The 22,128-nt window shown below is 24.2% G+C and overlaps 3 protein-coding genes across 3 annotated transcripts; 2 read left to right on the top strand and 1 right to left on the bottom strand.

Annotated features, from left to right (window-relative positions):
- Positions 1–320: 320 nt before the first annotated feature.
- Positions 321–1,655, top strand: K444DRAFT_474131 (uncharacterized protein; the record flags this gene model as incomplete). The annotated part of the gene is made up of 4 exons (XM_024872917.1): positions 321–492; positions 559–583; positions 633–1,181; positions 1,235–1,655. Coding segments are annotated over 4 exons (1,167 nt in total), but the record flags the coding sequence as incomplete, so codon positions are not given.
- A 468-nt stretch (positions 1,656–2,123) lies between these two features.
- K444DRAFT_472357 (ankyrin) lies at positions 2,124–2,375 on the top strand (the record flags this gene model as incomplete). Its single annotated transcript, XM_024872892.1, has 1 exon — positions 2,124–2,375. A coding segment is annotated over one exon (252 nt), but the record flags the coding sequence as incomplete, so codon positions are not given.
- A 5,239-nt stretch (positions 2,376–7,614) lies between these two features.
- Positions 7,615–7,788, bottom strand: K444DRAFT_549839 (uncharacterized protein; the record flags this gene model as incomplete). Its single annotated transcript, XM_024876485.1, is given in 2 exon segments — positions 7,615–7,679; positions 7,695–7,788. Coding segments are annotated over 2 exon segments (159 nt in total), but the record flags the coding sequence as incomplete, so codon positions are not given.
- Positions 7,789–22,128: the final 14,340 nt, after the last annotated feature.

Raw genomic sequence — 22,128 nt, forward strand, 5'->3', positions numbered from 1 at the left:
GAACGTCGGAGGCGTTGAAGAGCCTCGTATGGCCGTTCCGGGATGACGAGACTGCTCAATGGGCTAGCAGCCTGGGTCGGTGCCGACAATGCATTCAGGCTGCTGTTGTTCTCAGTGGCCTGTAAGTCCAAATCCTAAGACGATAAGTGTGCCGTGCTTGCTCAGCTTCATTGACTATAAATTGTGTTAGGAGACTTCAGTTGATGACCTTAGAGGAAGTCAGAAATATAAGATGCAAAATTGACACAGAGCAGAAAGGTTAGCTGTTCCTAGTTGAAGATTAACGATCGATATGCTGATGACCCACTTTCTTGGATTTAGAAGCACAAAGGCTCAAAATTCTCGACTGGATATCCGATGATGCTGCGAGGCGGAAACACACGAAGCTGATTTCGGGGCATCATCCCAACACGGGACAGTGGATATTCGCCACGCCTGAATTCCAAAGTTGGACTGGAAGCGAAACACGAGTATTTTGGTGTTATGGAAATCGTAAGTGCAGAAGAGTATAAATTCACTTTCAACTAGCTTGCTAACCCCCTGGATTTCAACATGCAGCAGGTGTTGGAAAAACCCAAATAATGTATTACAGCTAACCTCCACAGAGTCCCAGAATTCTAACGCTCTTTCAGGTCTCTCATAGCGGATTATCTCTCTCGGATCACCTGCGTCGCATATTTTTACTGCGACTACCAAGCATCCTGCGTGCAGGCCGGGACCGCGGTAGCAGCCTCGCTACTTCGGCAACTCGTAGAGACAGAGCCGTCCATACCACTCGCTTTGGAAGACCTGTATAAAACGCTCGGTTATGGTCGAGACAATTTGAAGCTGGATGATATTACGAGCCTGCTTCACCACCTCTGTCTCGATAAGCGCCATGTTTATATTCTGCTAGATGCTCTCGACGAGTATGGTCCTGCGTCACAAAGACGAGGGATCATGTCCCTCCTTAAAAATCTTGCCGAAGCAGGCGCGAGAATACTTATTATTAGTCGCCCGCATGTTGCTGATGTAGGCCGTACATTCGGCGAATACATTGAACTTGAAGTGAGGAGTGATCCGTCGGATATCAGGTCCTACGTTGAGCACACAATTAGTGCAAGCGATGAACTTGCTGAGTTCATAGTGAACGATTTGAGAGAGGAGGCTGTGCAGCGGGTAGTGGACCAAGCCGACAGAATGTAAGTGATTCGACCTCCGAGGCTCCCTTGATACGGGCCGCTGACCTATGTAGGTTCTTGCTCGCCACGTTGCAGTGCACCCGCCTAACTCACCTAACCCGCCGATCTGAGGTTAGAAGAGCTCTTAAAATACTCCCGAGTGGCCTCGAAACAGCGTATGAGGAATCCATGGGGAGGATCGAGCTTGAATCCCCCGAAAGAAAATCTATCGCAATGACTGCCTTATCGTGGATCTATCATACGAGGCGACCACTATCTATCAACGAGCTACTACACGTCCTCGCAGTTGATTCATCATCCGTTTTGAGTTTAAGTGAGGAGAACATTCCGTCTCGGAGCCTTGTCGTGGACGTCTGCGCCGGCCTTATTGTCCTTGATACTGAAAGCGGCGCTGTCAGATTCGCACACTACTCTCTGCACGAGTATTTCCAGGCCACCTACCAGCAGTGGTTTTCACTTGCAAAGCGAGAGATAGCGAGGGTGTGTCTTGCCTACCTGGGGCTGGAAAACATGGCGTGCAGCGTAAATCTGTCTGGGGACCAACTCACCGGACTCCTCTCTTCATACCCTCTTTTGAGATACACAGCGCAATATTGGGGCATCCATGTCAAAGACGGGTACGACAGGGACATGGAAGGACTTGCACTCAAATTTCTCCAGAATTACCATCGTGTCGCCTTGGTGGCGCAAATCCTAGATAGTGAGGAAAACAACGGTGAGCGAGTTGCAGACATGCATCCCTGCTCGAACCTACCTGTTCAACTGGCCGCTCGGTTCGGAGCTCGAGAAATTGTACAGCTCCTGCTAGAGCAAGGACTTAACCCAGGCGCAACAGACGCCACAGGCCGAACGGCACTGCACTGGGCAGCAAGAGGCGGCTTCAGCGACGTGGTGAGGGCCATCTTGCGAGAAGGGGTGGATCCGAACGTGAAGACGATCGACGGGCGGACACCCCTTCATTGGGCTGCCAAGCACGGCCACTCTAACGTTATAGCGGATTTGCTACGCAGTGGAGCAAACCCGGCTGAGCAAACCCGCAATGGCCGGTCCGCCCTTCACTGGGCGGCCAGTCGCGGGCACCAGTCCGTCGTCGAGATACTGTTCTCGGACGACCGTGTCGATGCCGGATGTCAGTCCCAAAACGGGTGGACCGCTTTGCACTGGGCCGCCTGTAGTGGGAACCGAGCAGTCGTGATCCATGGGGTCAAATACAGCTCGGAGAACAACCTTCCCACATCGCGGGAATGGCTTTCCATGAGCGGTGGGGAATCCAAAGGACACGAGGAGGTAGCGACCTTGCTTCTTGAGGCGGGAGTGAGTCCTCATGTGCGGAATGAGGAAGGTCAAACTGCATTGCACTGGGCTGCGGCATCAAGAAACGGCAATATTATCCGGTTGCTAAGGGAGCGTGGCGCTGAAATGGACGTTCAAGACATCCATGGGAGAACGCCACTGGATTTCGCGGGTGATAATGGAGCGGAGGATGCCCTCCTCGCAATGTTGTCTACTAAAGTAAATGCATAGAATAGCTATGAAAGACTTATTTGTGCCTGATCCTCCTGTCTACTAGTGCTGATCGTGAACCCATAAAAAGACGTCATCCTTCTAACATGTCCGCAGCCATAGTGTTTTCCAACGCACTGCCTTCCCACCACCAACCTACGTTATATACAAAAGCTTATTAGTTATCGAACCATACATAGAAGTTCAGTAATGGATTAAGCAGAGGTCACTATTCGATACGATACACTGGGCAAAGATTCCGGGGATCAGTGATTACAAAGGGTTAATAATCTTTCATTCACTACTCCAGGGACTCAATCTTGGCTCTCTAGTCTCAAAAGGAGACGTAAAGGTACCCAGTCTGCACCACGAGGAGGTGTTGAGCCATCGCAAACCTCTCAAACTTCAAGTTTGAGTCAATGTGTGCTAGCACTCGAGGGATATGTCCGTTTCAAAACTATCCGCCCTTGAGGACCCTTTTCTTTCGCAGGATCCCCCCGGCAAAACGAACAAGTGTCATTATCAGCAAGCCATCGCGTGATACGGAGATCGCGGCATAAAGTATCGGGAATACAGCGCGTTGGGACTCTAAACCCACTATAGCGTGTAATAGTAGGGGCTGAGCCCGCTATAAGGCCCTGTAACTCTAGGCTATACGCCCTGAAAGCACCCTGTGAGACATTCGCAAGGTTGTGGAAGATCTTCAGGGGTGTTAGCGCTGCTGGCAGAGCAACTATAGCGCTCGGACGCTGTAGGGAGAGCAATTATAGGGCTCTTTAGCGAGGTAGCCCCTGTAACGACAGGGGAGAAGGCTTTAAAAGGTGTACCACCCCTTGTTGACTGCTTATAGGGTATTTTCAGGGTAATAGCCTAGAAATATAGAGGCTTATAGCGGTTGAGTGTGCCAGAAATGAGCTCTATAGTGGACTTTCAGCACAAATGCCCTGCATTCCCGATACTTTATGCCGCGATCTCCGTACACTGCCTCCCAACAACGTGTCCGCAGCAACGCAGCTTGCAGGGCATCTCACTATTCTCGTCGTCATCTTCATCCTGGCTTATGGTGCCGTATTTCCTCGTGCAGATAGAGCAGTCTGTATTCTCTTTGGAGATCGAGACGGAAGTGAGAAGGGACGCGATGTCTCGCTTGGGAGGCGGAGGAGGTGCTATACTGTTTGTCTCCCGCCAAGGCTGCAAAGGTTAAATGCCTGAAAAGCGGGCACGTAAGCAAGGCGGTTTTGAAAAACACACGTTAGCGAGAAGCTCCCTTACCAAAATCGTATAGTTAATAACTCGATATTAAATAACGGGCAAACAGCTATAAATTAGGTACTAAAACAATTATATATTATTAGGTTTTTAAAAGCTTATAGCTATTGTGGTACGGCAAGCCGTACTCTCCAAAAATCATATTATTTTGGCGGTTTTGAGGTTTTGGTTACATGGCAAAGGCCGCGGACTTTTGCACGTGACTTGAGGGAATCACATAAGAAAGCTGGTTTTTCTGTAGTCCTAGAGAATAATCCCTCCTTAATATTCAATTAATTGAGCTTTACTATATACTATTTATACTTTACTATTTATACTTTTAATCTTATTATTTTACTATTAAGTTACGTTTTATACTCTAGTATACTTTATATGGGTTTTTGTCTTATTATAGTTTCTCTTTCATATATTTTATAGTAAGTATTATAGGGAGAATCAAAACTTTATAGTTAAGGTAATACTCTTATAAAGTTCTGAGGGGTTTCTATAAGGCGAATTATTAGCTTAGTAAGTTTGGAGAGAAAAGAGCTATTATAATACCTTGAGCCTAAGGCCGAAATATTAAGAATATATAAGTATTAATTTCAGTATCTTATATTAATTTCCGATATACCTAGTAACTTGGATACGGGTTGGCCGCAAGATATAATTACCGGTATAATATATAGGAATAATAAGAATAAAGGCTAATTATAGAAAGAAAAGATATAGAGAAAATAGAATAAGAAATATTATATTAAAATAATATAAGTTAGACCTTAGTTAGAAACAGACTTTAGTATATAGAAATAAAGTTATACTATTAATTTATATATTATTTTTAGTTATAGTAAAAGCCGGAATTAAAGTAGCTTTAATTTTAATAATAAAGCTTATTTCTAAGTCTAAAGAAAGTGCCCGAATTAGGAAATGCCCTTAATTTCAAATAAGATAATAAATAGAAATCGGAAAGAATTAAAAGAAAATCGGAAATAAAAAATCATATAGATAAATTAGAGAAGCCTCTAGAAAAAAGAGAGGTTACTAAATAGAGATAATAAGAAAAATTCAGAGAAATTAGAGAAAAGAGCGAAATTAGAAAAATTGTTTTTATTATTATTATTTTTATTATATTTATTAATAGTATTATTAGATATATCTAGTTTAGTAAAAGTAAGAGAAAATATTATAGATATTAAGCTAATAGAATAGAAAAGAAAATATAAGTAATAGAAATAAGATTAGAAAAGCTATTACTTTATTACTATTAATACTAAAACTTAAATCTAGACTATATCTATTATTATTAACCGGTTTCTCCTAAATCCCGGTTTTTAAACCAAAAGATATACTTAAACGGGAAGTTAGTCTTTTAGAAATCTCGTTAGTAAAAGCCTCAAATATAGAAATATTATAATTAATTATAGAAGAAATTATTGAGATTAATATAACTAAGAATAAATATATATTAATACCGGGTTTAAACCTACTATTTATAAGAGCTTTTAGAATATTATAGTTTTAGGAAAGTAATATTTCCATATTCTTGAAATAGTATATAAATATATATAAAAACTATTATATTTCTAATAATATTAAAAGAAAGAAAATTATCTATTATATTTCTCTTATTTATAAGAACTAGATTAAAGCTATATTAGAATACTATATTAATAACCCAGGAAATTACTAGGAAACCAAGTTCTTTAAGGCCTTATTAAAGGAATTCCGAAAGTATAACTGGGAAATACTTAAAATTAGCTGTGATTTTCTTAATTAGATTATTATATAAGTCTAGGATAGAGAGATCTTATTCAAGTCTTATATTAATATATTTAATAAAATACTAAAGAAGTTACTAAAGAGGAAAAAAATAAATAAAATTACTTAATATCGAGAATTTATAAGGGAATTATTTATTCTAATAAAAGATTATATTTTTAAAAATATAAACTTTAAGCCTATAAATGTTTTTATTTATAAATATAATAAGATATATAAGAAAATAATAATATTCTATTAGTATAAACAAAAGAAATACTATTTTAATATTACTAATAATCTAGATATATTTAGATTTAGATAAGAATACTTGAATATAATAGTTTATAATATAATTTCTAAACCAGAAAATAATTACTTTCTATTAGTTCTTTTTATTATATTTTCTAAAGCTATTATAAATATAAATAAAAAAAGAACCCAACCTATAGTTAATTATATAAATCCTATTAAAAGTAGTAAATCTAAGGGAAATAATATTAACTAGCTAATAAAGAGTTTAAAAAAACTATCTATTACTATTATAACTTAAAAGAACCTATAGAAATAACTTAGTATAGCTAATTATAATAGAAATAATAGTATTAATAGTTTAGTAAATATAATTCGGGTTTTTAGGAAAAATATATAGGAAATTATAGTAAAAGTTATAGAAAATACTATAATAGTTATAGTAATTAAGCTAAAATAGGCTAAGGGTTTAGGTAATTATATTCTAGAAAAAGTTAGTTTTAAATATAATTAGAAAATACTATTTAAGTTAATATAGCTTATAATATAGACCTAGAACCGAGAAAACAAATTTGCTATAAATACTATAATAGAAATAAGAATAATAATATTAATCTAAAATATATCTATATTTCTTGATTCTATTATTTATTAATAAAAGAGTTTATAAATTATAAATGTATTTATTAATTTAATAGAAGGTAGTATAAAGAGCTATTTAAGCCTAAATAAGAAAGTATTTTCTTTTTCCTTACTAGTAAATACTAGTAGTTTAACTAAATTATTTCTCAAGTCCGAGGAAGAGAATTTAATTATAACTTGAAAATATAACCCAAGAATATCTAGAGAATAATAAGAAATATCTAGTTTACTAAGCAAAAAAGAAATAAGAGAACTAGCTAACCGGGATTTATATATAGAAGTATAATAGCAGGAATAGAGTAATAGAACGAGGTTCAAAGATTAATGATTTCCTATATCTTGAGAATTTAAAGCTAAGGAGGAAAGAGTGAGGTATGGCAGTGGATAAGTAGGTATGGCCAAGACCACTGAAACGCCGAGCTTTAGAAGCGAGCTTGGTTTGAACTATAGCTTGGAACCTTAGCTAAAACCAACCCCTTTGGCTAAAACCAATCATGTAATACTAGCCGTTATATTACCCCCCCTTCCAAAAAGCTCGTCCCGAGTATCAGAATCCATGAGAGTATAGGAGAACAAAGGGAAAGCTAAAGCGAGTATAGTAAAAATAATAGAATAAAGGAAAAGGACCCTATTTCCTAGCAATTAGCTTTGTCCAATCTAGCCCCAGTAGAAGCTCGCAACCCTCTCCAGAATCGTTATTACTCTCTATACCAGAGTAATTATCGTTTACTATAGTAATTATAACCCGTTCGCCAGAACCAGAACCAGAGGAAGTGCCTTTAGGTAGCCAGATACAGTTCTTTACCTAGTGGCCGTAGGAACCGCATCTAAAGCACTGGCCAGATTTTCGATAGTCCTGGCGGATAGGTACTGGGATTAACGTAATAGTACTAATTGTCAGTTTACTAACATCCATGGGATCGCTAGCAATTCTGGGAGTAGTCTGGTACGGCAGAGCGGCTATTTTTAACGAGAGCTACTGAACCGTATACAGGAAATCGGCATAAACCCTAGGAAGAACAAGCTATTAGGCCAAACGAGAGCGAATTGCGGAGTTAAGGCGATTGCGAAAGCTGGATATTTTATTAATATCTGGCTAGCTTTAACTATTCGCTTTATATAGGATGCGTTCAAACTTGGTAATATAGGCCAGTAAAGAATCATTGCCATGGCGGAGGGCATAGAGCTTGTCTTTAGCCTCCGATTACTTGTTTGGATTATTATATACCCGTAAAACCTAATCCAGGATCGTTTAGTAGTCCTATAATTAAGTATACTTCGTATAAGAAAGCTATAGCAAAACCATGGATTAGACAGACGAATCAAGATTTAGGTAAACATAGTAGAATTGAGCTATAGTATCTCTAATTACCGTACTATTAATAGCTAGCTTTACTTTAATAGAAGGTAACTAAGTATCGAATTTATAGGTGCTTCTAGTAAACTTCTCAGGATCAGGGAGCTTTGGACAGGGCCGGGAAGCTTGGGTTTTCGCAAGAGCTACTTGCAGAATAGCGATTTCCGAGTATAGGCTATCGAACTCGTATTAAACCTGGGATTGGAGGATAGGGTCCATTCTCAAGGGAATATCGGTAAAGTTAGTACTAAAAAATCATAAAAATAGGAATATCCTCTAGTAGGCCGGACAGACAGAATGAGTACTTGGGAACAGTATAGTACTCTACCAAGCCAGATAGATAGAGGGTATTAGGAGCGGTACTCTATTAATCAGATAGAATAATAACGGATAAATAGAAGGTTATAAGCTTTATAATACTAATATCTGCTACTGAGAATATAGGAGCTTTAAATAATATAATAGCGGGAATAGAGTAATGAAATAAGGCTTAAAGATTAATAATTTCCTATATTTTAAGAATTTAAAGCTAAGGAGAAAAGAGTAAGGTATAGTAGTAGATAAGTAGGTATAGCTAAGACTACTAAAACGCCGAGCTTTAGAAGCGAGCTTGGTTTGAATTATAGCTTAGAACCTTAGCTAAAACTAACTCCTTTAGCTAAAACTAATTATATAATACTAGTTATTATAAGAAGCAAGTAAGTTATATCTAAAGAATCTAAATAGCCGCTTTGCCTTAAAGGAAATTATATTAGAATTACTAATATTTTAAGTTCTGGAATTAATAAATAGTACTAAGATTTAGCTATAAATAGTATTTCTATTAATACTATAATAAGTTCCTTATTAAGAAAAAAGAGAAAAGAAATAGAAATAGCTAAAGAGATTCTCTAAAAACAAGCCAGAATAAAAGAAAAGCTATTTTATATAAGAAACTAAAAGAATACTATTCTAAAAAGTAATAAATAAGGAAATAGTCTAATTAAGAATATAGATATTAATATTTCCGGAAATAAATAAAACGAATTAGGAACCTAATATACTCTTAAATATAATAAATATAAAATTCCTAAAATTAATAATACTCTAATAAAATTATTAAAAAAAGTAACTATTTTACTTCTAAAGATTTAGAAAGAAATAAGAATACTTATTAATATTGTAAAAATACTAGATCTAGTTATTATATTTTAGAATTAATAAATTAGAGATAATATTTCCTAGTTTATTATCTTATAAATAGGAAATATTATTATATTAAATATAATTAGATATATTAGGAAATTTATAAAGCTAGTAGCTATAGCTTATATAATAGATAAAATATTTAAGGAATTAGAAATACTAGTTTAGATATCTAATACTAATAGAATTAATATTCGAATATTACTAGCTTATAAATATATTATATAATCTTTATATCTCTGATTTATATTTCAAGGATCTTAAGAGAATATTAAATATAAAGAAATAGTTAATACTAGAGCTAAAATTAATATTTTTTCTAAAAAGATTTTTAGAAATATTAATAAAATAATATATAATACTATAAATTATTAAATATTTACTATTATTAGAACTGAATTGGAATTTGCAGAAATAATAAAGTTTAGAGCTAAAGTTATAAATAGAATAGAATATAAAAATACATTTTTTCTAGTTAAAAAAACTCTAAAAATCTTATTTAATTAATTATTTTTAATAAAAATAAAAATAAATATTATATATAAGAGTAATAATTTATAAGATAAAAGGTTTATTAACTCTAAAAATAACTAGAATATTTATATTATTATAATTATTCTATTTTTAAAAAATATTAAGAAATAAAAAAAAGTAATAATTTAAGAATATCAAGTTTTTAAAGTTAAGAAATTAAGTAATATAGAATAGGAAACTAAAAATAAAAAGGAAAAATAGAGTCTAATATTATAACTAATAATAATATTAGGGGAAATAGGAAAATACCGGAATTTCTTACTAATTCTTTTATTTTAGGTTTAGGAATTTAGGAAATTAATAATATTTTTAGAAAAACTAAACTAAAAAAGACTCTAGTTAAAGTATTATTAAAAGTAGTTCCGGATTTAATAGAAAAAGAAATAAAAAGGATATTAAACGAAAATATTTCTAAAAAAAAAAAATAGTATTTTTTAATAATAAAGAAATATATTTTCAAAACTATAAAATCTGGAATCTAAAACTAAAAAGAATTTTAAAATATATAAAAGCTTAAGAAAAGTATATTAAAATATTAGATAAAAAGATATTCTTTATATTTAAATAGAAAAGAGCTAAATAAAAAGATTATAAACTCCGGAAATTAGATAAAAAAAGTACTAGAGAAAATAGTTATAGTTCTTAAAAAAAAAGATAATAACTATAATCTATTTCTGGTTATAGGAATATATAAAATAAAAAATAAAAAGATTTAACTAGTAAATATCCGGACTAGTTTAAAAGATTTAGGACTAGAGAATATTTATAAAAGTATATTAGAAAATATAAAAACTATTTTTTATTAAAAATATTAGCTATTTTAAGAGATTTATAGCTTATTCCGGAATGTTTTAAATAATTAGATATTAGTAACTAGCTTTAGGAAAAGAAACTAGTTATATTCCGAAAATTAATAATTAACTAAAAAAGTACTATTATATTTAATTAGAAAGAAATAGAGAAAGTTTATAAAAATATTAGTATATTTATTCTAATTAATATTATTAAATATAAGGCCTAGTAAGAAAAGAATTTCCTATATTTCAAAGCTCTAATACTAGTAATAGTAAAAATACTATTAGAATATCTAGACTATAAAGTTCTTAAAAAATATAATAGATCTTATTAGAATCTATAGTTCTTGGTTATAAAAAAGGTTATTAGAACTTATAGACTAATTAATACTATTATAAAAATGAATTTAGTAATCTTAAAAAATACTAATATATTTCTATTTACTAATAAGATCTTAAAGAAATTTAATAGATATATTTATATTTCTCTAATTAATTTCTTTTCCGGATATAATTAACTTATATTAGATATTTATAATAAAGATTTAATTATATTTATAATACTTTTAAAACTATTAGAAATAACTATATTATTTCAGGAAATTACTAATTCTATTATATAATTTATATAAATTATTATAACTATTTTAGAGAATTTATTTCCTAAAATTACTATATTATTTATTAATAATATTAGAATTAAGAGACCTTATATAAATTATAATAAATAGCTTATTTTATCTAGTATTTAGTATTTTATATTTAAATATTTATAAAACCTAAATATAACTTAAAATAAAATTAAATAAGCCGGAACTAATATTAGAGAAAAATTATAGTTCTATTATAATAATATAATTATTATTAGCTTTATTTATAGAATATTCAAAAGAAGTTCCTCGAGCTTAGGAATTACTAAGATCTTAAAATAAAAATATTATAATAGTATAATTAAAGATAAAGCATTTATTAGAATTATTATTTATTATTATATTTAGATTAAAAGCTTTATAATTATTACTAAATTTATTTACTACTTAATAAGAAAAGATATAATATAGAAATAGAATAATAAATAAGTATAAGCTATATAAATTCTTTAAAAAAAGCTTATTATTATTTTAATATTTTATAAGTTATATTATAATTTATTAGAAAGTTAGGAAATAATTATATTAGTAATAAATACTAGCCTAAATAAATACGGCAGAACTCTTAGCTAATATAATAATAGAAGAAAAAAGAGAGTTATATAATATAAGTCTGAAAAATATAATAATATTAAATAAAAATATAATAATATTAAATAAAAATATAATAATATTAAATAAAAATATAATAATATTAAATAAAAATATAATATTATTAAAAGAAAATATAGAAAACTAATAAAATATTTATAAAAAGTATAATTCTAGCTATATAGAATTTATTTTATCCTTGAAATAAATACTAATATATTTATTATATAGCTAAATAAAGCGGCTACAAATTTTTCTAAAACTCTAGTTATTTACTAGCTAGTATAAATTTAACTATTTAATTTTAAAATCAAGTATATTAAAGGAATTAACTATAGTATTATTAATAAATTATTGAAATACCTATAATAAGAAGATAATACTAAAAATAATAAGAATATTAATAAATAGCTAGTAATAGAGCTTAATATTATTAGAATAGTATTTATTAGATAGAAAGTTTAATTAAAAGAAATTATTCCCGTTTAGTTATATAATATTATTTTAAGAAATCAGATTCCCAAAACCTTTACTAAATATTTAAATAATGCAATCTAGTTACTAGAGATTAATAATTAAAGTCTTATTATATCTAGAAGCAAATTAGTAGTATTAAAAAATAATAATATCCGGAAGTTATATAATAAAGGCTATAGCCTTTTATATATAATCTTTAGCAAAATAGTAAATAAATAATACTAATTCCTATACTTTATTTAATAATCTAATATTTTTATTAGATTTCCTAAATAATAGCTATTTTAAATAATATTAGAATATTATATAATATCTTATAATACTTTCTAGACTAAAAAGAATATTAAGAACTAAGTTTCGAAAATTAAATAAAAAGGCTTTGAATTATAATATAAGAGATTAATTATTATAGAAAGTTGTATCTAAAATATATTTATTTTGGCTTATTATTAATAATTAAAAATAAAGAAAGATTATTATTAAAAAGCTATATAATAAAATTAGATATACTAGAAAAAAGAATACTTTTTACTTAATAGCTAGCTATTATTACTAGAAAAATTACTATAACTATATATAATAATATATTAGTATTTATAAAGTTTATTAATATAAGAATAAAAAAAAATTAAAAAAAATTCTATATCTAATAAAAGCTATATTTCTTTTTTATTATATTAGAATTAATATAATTAAACTACCTAATTATAAAGGATATAACTTATTAGTTATTACTAGAAATAATTTCTTAAAATAAATTAAAGCCAGATTTTTAAAGAATCTAATTTATAAAAAGATTACTAAATTTATTTAGAAAGAAACTATTTATAAATATAGTTTATTTAAATAGCTTAAAGTAAAGAATAGATCGGAATTTAAGAAATAGTAATTTAGAAATTTAATAAACTAGGAATTAATAGAATTATTATTTTGGTCTATAATTCTAAAGAAAATAATATAATTAAAAGAGAATATTAATTAATTATTTAAATACTTATTATATTTATAATAAGTAAAAAGAAATCTTAAATAGATTTACTATTATATATACTATTTACTAATTAAATTATTATATATAAACTAATTAGATTTATTTTCTTTTATATAGTTTATAATAGAAAAGCTATATTATTTATAAAAATACGTTTTCTAATCTAGAGAATACTTAAATAAAATAAAGTTTATAATAAAGAAATGCTTTTAGAAATATATATAAAGCAAATGTAAATAAGAAATAAAAATATTAAAGAAGCTAGAATAAAAAATAATAAAAGATATTAAAAGGAAAAAGAATAATTTAATATTATTTATTAGATTTATTTATAACCTATTTCTAAAAAGAATCTGGTTTTTATATATAATATTAAATTAATAAATTAAAATAAGTTAAGAAATATAAAGCTATTATATTACTAGCTTAGCCCGTATAAAATAAGATATATAAATTAACTAAAAGAATATTATATATTAAAAGAATTTAATAGTACTATATTCCGAAAAATATATATTAGGAATTAATTCAAGTAGTTTATTAAAAGAAATAGATTCTAGTATTCTTCTAAAAATAAAAATAATAATAAGTATATATCTATAAATAAATATTTTAAGATAAATATAAAATTAAAAATAGAAATAGTTATAGAATACTATAAGTAAAATAGTATTTAGGAAATTGAGAAAGCTATTAATATTATTATATATATTCTAGAATTACTAGAATTAAAAAAAGTAAAATATATCTTTTTTATAAAAAACTAGAAAGAAATATCTAATAATAGAAGCTTTTTTTAACCTGAAATAAAACTTATTATTTTTAATTCTTTATATACTTTTTATTTTTTTCTTCTAATTATTATTTATAGCCTTTAGAAAATATTATTATTAGATTACTATTCTAGAAATTAGATAAGCTTTACTATTATTTAGTTCTTACTATTATCTAATTATTATTATTAAATAGTATTTTTAATATAAGATTCTATTACTAGATTTTAGGAATTAAATATAAAGTATTTCTTTTAATACAAAAATAAATAGGGAATTAAGAGATTATTTTATAAACTCTTAATTTTAAAGTATAATACTTTTTTAAAAGTTCTTATAATATAAATAGTTACTATATATAGAAAAGAAAAGAAAAGAAAAAAAGAAGCTTTTTATATATCTTTTTATTAAACTAGAAATCTTTTAAAAACTTTATTTGCCTTTTTAACTAGTTATTCTTATAGCTTATATTAGTCTAAAGCTTAATTATAATACTTATAGATCTCGATTTTAATTTAAATTACTATTATAAATTTATTTATAATATCTAAATAAACTTCCTAATTAGAAATTATATATAAATAAAATAATTAAACTAGAAACCCTATAAGAGAAAAGAGAAATCTTATTAAATCTAATAGTTATTTCTAAAGATATTTAATAATATATAATTCTAGAAATCTCTTAGATATTAAATAAACTAGATTTACTTATTTAAAGCCTATTTTATATTAGGAAACTTATCTTTTTTTCTATATAATTATAGCTATATTTAAAACCTATATTAAAATTTAGTTAATATATTATATATTCCTATATTTATATTAAAAAAATTTCTTTTATATAGAACTTATTCCCTAATTATAATACTATTTTATTATTAGAAACTAATTACTTTTTTAAAAAAGCTAGTATAATTTATTAATCTTTATTATTAATTTATTTCTTATTATTAAATATTATTTAAATAATTAAAAACATACCTTTAATTCTATATTCTTAATACTAATTTAGAATATTTGATTTTTTTTATATTTTATATTAATTATTCTAAATTTAATAATAGTATTATAAACTTTATTTATATTATCTTATAATTCTTTTTTCTATAATTTTTAAAGTCTTTAATTTTATTTTTATAAATATAGATATTATTTTAAAGTTTTAATTAACTAAATAGTTTTTTATTAAGTAAAATTAATTTTAATAAATATTAAATAGTTATAATTAGCTTTTAGAAAAGATTCGAATTAGTTTTAAAAAAAGTAATACCTTATTCTAAATTATTTCTTAATTCTATTATTCTGACTTCTTCTTTATTAATATTTATTTTATATATTTATATATTTTATTTTTTATATATTTCTTATATTAGTTTCTTTCTTTTATATTATTCTTTGAATTAATAGAAATATTTCTAAATAAATAAAGAATCGGAATATACTTATATTATGAAATTTTTATTATTTTCTTTTATATTCTAATATTTCAGATATTATTATTATATTTATATTTCTATTATATTACTTTCTTATTTTTCTATTATTACTATTTAATTTAATTTGCCTTAATTATTTCCTAAATTATATTTTCTTAAATATATATATTTGTATTTTTTTCTATAATAAAAGCTTAATTCTATAATTATTCTTAATTTATAATTATATTACTATAAATATATCTAATTATTATATCTATTTTTCCTATTATATATATTACTATTTTAGCTTTATTTTCGTATTAAAAAGAAGAAAAAAACTTGAATATATATAATATTTTTATATAATTCAAGTCTATTCTAATTTACTTTTTATTTTAGAAAGTATTTAAAAGAAATTCTTATAATTTCGAGAACTTTTGATTCTATAACCTATAACTATTATACTAATAATACTTATATAATTTTTTTAAGAATAATAAAATAACTAAATATAGATTTCTTAAACTAATAAAGTATAATAGCTAGTTCTTATAAGCTATAATATTATTAAAAGCATATAAATTAATAGTATTAAAGTTTAAAGTATTAGAAGAACTTGAGTAATTATAAAAGGCCTATTAATACTAGAAAAGATAGCTATAATTACTAAATCTAATACGAATATTCTAGATAAACTAAATAATATATATAATAAGCTTTTAAAGTAGAAAACCTTTATTAGAAATAAAACTAAACTAGGATTAATTAAGAAAAAGCTAAAGAATTACTAAGCTAATAATAGAAAATTCGAGAATATTATTAAAAGTATTATTAAAAGCAAATAAAAAAAGCTTAATAAGATTAAAACTATAGTAAATAGTTTTAAAACCAAGAATTAAAATAAAATTATATAATATAGTAAAGCCTTTAGCTAATATATTAATAATATTTATAATAATCTTAATAAAAATATTTATAAGAAATTATATTTCTTTTTTAAAATAAAAGCTTTAGTATATAAAGCTATTTAGTTAATTAATAAAGCTATTTTGAAATATATTAAAAATAAGAAATATTAAAATACTAGTATATTTACTAAATTAGATATTATTAAAATATTTAAGTATATTAAAGCTATTTCGAAATCTAGAGAATTGGTTTTTAAGCTATTATTAGCTAATAATCTCAAAGCTAAATAATATATCTTTAATATTTCCGGAATCCTAATTAAAGAATTTTATAGTAATAAGCCTTTTTTTACTTTTTGAAATAAGCCTAAAGAATAGGCTTTTATTATAATTTTAGTTTTAATTTAATTAGATCTAGCTAATAAGAATAGAACTAATTTAATATAGCCTAATAATAATTCTATTAATAAAACTAGTAGAACTAGTATAATTAGTTAAGAAGAACCTAATAAGAAAAGAAAATAAGCTAAACCTAAAACTTCTAATAAATAATAAAAATCCGAATACTAGTCTAAATATAAAACTAATAAAATAAAAGAAAATAAAAAAAATAAAAATAAAAAGGAATTCTCTATTCTAAAGAAAAAGATATTATTTAGAAAGATTCCTGTATTTATATTTAGAATTAAAAAGCAGAAAACCAAGAATATTAAATTCGGAGAAATTAAAAATAATAAATATATTTATAAAATATTAGCTAAATAGAAATTAATACTTATTTAGTAAAATAAGTATATTTTTAAAGAAATATATAATAGTATTTTGGGATCTATTTATAAATAAAAATACTATAAAGTTATTAATAAATTCCTTAAAGCTTTTTATAAAATATATATTTAGTAGTTTACTAATATTTTTTCTACTAATATAAGAGGCATTTATATTATTAAGGATATTCTCAAGCTAGTTATTAAGATCTATAAAATTATTAAAAGCGAGAAATATATTTCTATTATTTAAATAAATAAGAAAATACGGGGATTTCTTTTTAGAAAACTAGAAAATTAAAAAATATAAATATAAATATTATATTTCTAATTAATTTTGCCTAAATCTATAGCTTTAATTTAATATTATAGTTTTTATTCCTAAATCTAATATTACTAATCTGAATATAAATAATTATATTTATAAGAAAGATTATCTAAAATAAATTAAAAAGATTAGTATTTAAGAGCTTTTAATATAAGAAATAAAGATATTATAATTTTATTTCTAAAAAAATAATATAATAAAATATAGAAATCTAGATAATAGCTATTTTATTCCAGTTTCTTAATTCTTAATAATAGATTTATTAATATGGCTCGGATTTTATAAGGTATTAAATAAGTATTCTATTTATCTAATTATTTATTTTTAGCTAGCTAAATACTATATTTCTGGAAATATTAATTATAATTAATATAAAGGTAATAATAAAAATCTGGCTATTACTAAAGCTTTAAATAGCGAATTCTATTTTAATAAAAAGTATTAGAATATTAGCTATATCTTTTTTATAAATTATAAAAGAGCTATTATCTTTAATAAAACGTTTTTTAAGAATATTAATTACTTTTCTATTTCTAATGAATTTAAACCAGAAATAACTAAAGAAATAGGCGAATATTTACTAAAAATAAAAATAAAAAAACTTCGAATATAGTTTATTTAACTAAATAAATAAATGCTTTTAGCTAGATAATTTATAAGTCTAGAATTATAAATAAGTAATAATTCTCGAATAATATTAAAATTAAAGAATAGCTTAATAATAATTTGCTATTTAATAAGTCTTTTACTATAATTCTAATAAATCTAGTTATTATTAAGAATAAAATATATAAAAATGAAATCTTTTATAAAGTTATTAGAGCCTTTTATCTAGAGCTTTTCTCTTTTATTAAAGATTAATTTAAGAATATTATAAATAATACGAAATTTAAAGAAACTATTTATTTAGAATATATTAATATAATTTATTATAATAAGCTTTTTTAATATCTAGTAATAAAAGCAGAAATGAAATAATAATTAAAGGCAGATACTAATTAATATAAAAAACTATATCGGATTTAATATAAGAATATAACTAAACAAATTCGAATTATTTTTAAATAAGTTCGGGAATCCGGAATAAGATTATTTAAGGGTAATAGATTTTATTTTAGGTATATTAAGAAGAAATTAGATTAGCTAATAAAAAAGAATTCTAATTATTTTATTATTTCGAATTCTAAATAGGATTTTTCTATTAGTTTTAGTATATAGGAAACAAGTATAAATAATAAGGGATTAGATATAATATAATAAGCTATACTTTTCAAAAATTATATTATTTTAGTAGTTTTAAGGTTTTAGTTATATAATAAAGGCCATAGCCTTTTATATATAATTTGAGAGAATTAGATAAAAAAGCTAGTTTTTTTATAATTCTAGAAAATAATTCCTTTTTAATATTTAATTAATTAAGTATTTATATATTATATACTATTTATATTTTACTATTTATACTTTTAATTTTGTTATTTTATTATTAAGTTATATTTTATATTTTAGTGTATTTTATATAGGTTTTTATTTTATTATAGTTTCTTTCTCATATTATATATTATATATTAGTTATATAATAGATTAATTATAATTTTATAATAAGAATATATATATTAAAATCTAAAAAAGTATTATAATTATTATAATATATATTATTAATAAAAATTAGATTAGAACTAGTTAAGTATTTAAAGTCGGGAAATATAAGTTAAGGTTATATATTATAATTCTATTTAGCTAGTATATAGGCCCATATATAGCTTATAATTATTTAGATCCGAGGCTTCTTTGAGATTCTTTTTTCTTTTAGCTTTAAATTATTAAAATAAAGATAATTTAATTATATTTTTTAGGTTCCAGATCTTATACTTATAATATAATTTAAAGCTTATTTATTTCTTAATCTTATAAAGAATTTAAATAATACTTATCTAATTAGTTTTTAATAAATATAAATATAATATATTATAGCTATTTATATACTAGTTAATTAATATTAGAATAAAAGAAAGCCCTAAAATAACTAGATAAGAAAGCCCTAGATTAGCTAGATAAGTAAATAGGCTAGTAATCTTATTATTAAAAGAAAATATAAGAAAGCAAGTCCCGGAATAATTAGATAAAATAAAAGAAGCTATAATATAAAATATTACTAGTATATTACTAAAACGTAAACTAGAGCCTCTTATTAAGTTTTCTAAGAAATCCGAATATTCTATTAATACTTATAATAAGAAAAATACTTTCTTTTAAAAAATAGAAGAAAAAAAGAAATTTATTTTATTAAAAGTAAACTTTCAAGAATTATTTCGGAATCTAGAAGCTTTATATAAAGAAATTATTAAACTAATTCTAAAAATATATAATATTCTTACTTATAATAAGAATTATTATAATTAGCTAAAAGAAATTAAATAAGCCTTATAAAAGAATAAAGCTATTATTAAGAAACTTATTATATAGCCTACTAGAATAATTAGCTGTTTTATTCTAAAAAATAAATATTTAATTAAATTTCCTAATTCTTTTATCTTTAAAAATATAACTAAAAATAATATTACTTTTAATAATTAGTTAGTTTAGATTAAGAATAAGCTTTATAGTAATTTTAATATTTATTAAATAAAGAACCTTAAGATTATTTATATATCTGGCTATATAAATAATTATATTTTTATATTAATTTTCTTTTATTTAAACTAGAATAGTTAATATATATATAAGACTATTAGAGAATTATATATTTATTTAAAAAAAAAGCTATATAGTAATCTAAATAAGAAATATAATATTTAATAAGTATTTAAGAAACTATTTATAAAAAAGAACTAAATTTTTTAAGAGTTTTATATTATATTTCTGAAATATATAATAAACGGAAATATTAATCTATAAAACCTTAAAAATAATCTAAATAATAAGCTTATCTAGAAGCTCTAAAAGACTATAGCTATATATTATAATAACCCGGCTATTTATATTATAAAGTTTATATAATATTATATTATAAATAACTAGTAAATTCGAGCTTATTATAAAAAGAAAAATTAAATATTTAAAAAAGCTAATAAAAATATAAATAAACCAAACTCAGAAAGTGTTTTTTATATAAAGCCTATTTTAAAAACTTTAATAATAAATAAATCTATTATTTTAAAGCCCGGTTTCTCTAATTTCAAAGATTATAATTATAATAGATTTAATTATATATCTAGAAATTATCTAAAGCCTAAAATAGAATATATAAAATAAAATTTAGTAACTAAGCTAATAGTATTTATTATAAGTAATTCGTCTAAAAATATAAAGTAAGAAAATAATAACCTTTAAAAAAAGTCTTTTTTTTAGGGTTATATTATATTAATATAATAGAAATCAATTTGAGTTAATTATTTAAAAATAATATAGTTATATTTTTTTATATAATTAATAATAATAAATTAGATATTAAGACTCTTTCTTTTATTAATACTAAAGTAAATAGATATATTTTTATTAATTCTAAATTTATGAGAATAATTAAATATTTCCTAAATTTAAATTTATTTAATAAATATTACTTTATAATATAAGAGAATTTAATAATAAATAGGCTATATTTATTATTTATTATATTAAGCTTATATTTTTAATTAATAAATAAAAAGTTCTAATACTTATATTAGTTATAAAACTAAGTAAATATAATATAATTTTGAAATAATAATAGTTTATAAATACTAGTATCTTAATTAAATATAAAAATAGAAGATTAATTTAGCTAAATAATTAGCCTAGAAAAAAGAATTAAAATAAGGTTCTAATTATTATTTATAAGAATTTAAACTCTAAAAAAAATAACTAATACTAAAAAAATCTAAATAAATCTAAAAGACTTTAAATTATAAAAAAAAACCTTTGGTTATATAAGTCCGGCTTAAAAAGCCTTATATAATAAGAGAATTAAGCTTAATTCTATAAAGAAATATAAATAGCTTTAGAAAATATAAAGGTTTTTCTAAACTAAAAACAGAAATATTAAAGCTATATTATCTAAAGAAAAGCTATAAGAGTTATTTAAGGCTTATAATTAATATTATAAGCATTTTATTAGCTATTTTCTAAATAAACTTATAGAAAAAGAAGATTTTTTTTTATAATATTATTTTTCGAAATTAATAAAGAGCTAGAATTATAATAAAAGAATAAATTTTTTTCGGATAAATAATAACTAAGAGAAATAGAGTTATAACAGCTAGTAAAAGTTTTATTAAAAGAATTTAAGGATTTTATAAATATTCTCTTAAAAAAAGTATTAAATATTTTACTTTTATATTAGTTCTATAATTATAAGATTTAGATTAATAATTCCAAAAACCCAGAAAGCTTAAAGTATTCCTGCTTTATTAATAATTAATTTATAAGCTATAAAAAATTTAATATTTCTTTAAAGAAAACCTCTAATAAGGCTTTATTAAATTAAGCTAATTTCCTTTTATATTTCTAATTCTTTTTATAAAAAAGGCTACAGGAATTTATAATTTTATATTAATTATTAATTATTATACCTGAAAAATATATAAAAAACTTTCCCTAATTATAAAACCGTTTTTTATAACTCTAAATACAGGCCGTAAAATTATACTAAAATTATAATTTATATCTCATATATTATAATATCATATATAATTATATAAAGCACTAAAATTAAATATTAGTCTAATTAATATTCTAGTACTTATTAAATACTATATAGGAAAATTTTATATATATATATAGCTTTTATA

This window comes from Hyaloscypha bicolor (assembly GCF_002865645.1).
Source record: "Hyaloscypha bicolor E unplaced genomic scaffold K444scaffold_206, whole genome shotgun sequence".
NCBI lineage: Eukaryota > Fungi > Ascomycota > Leotiomycetes > Helotiales > Hyaloscyphaceae > Hyaloscypha > Hyaloscypha bicolor.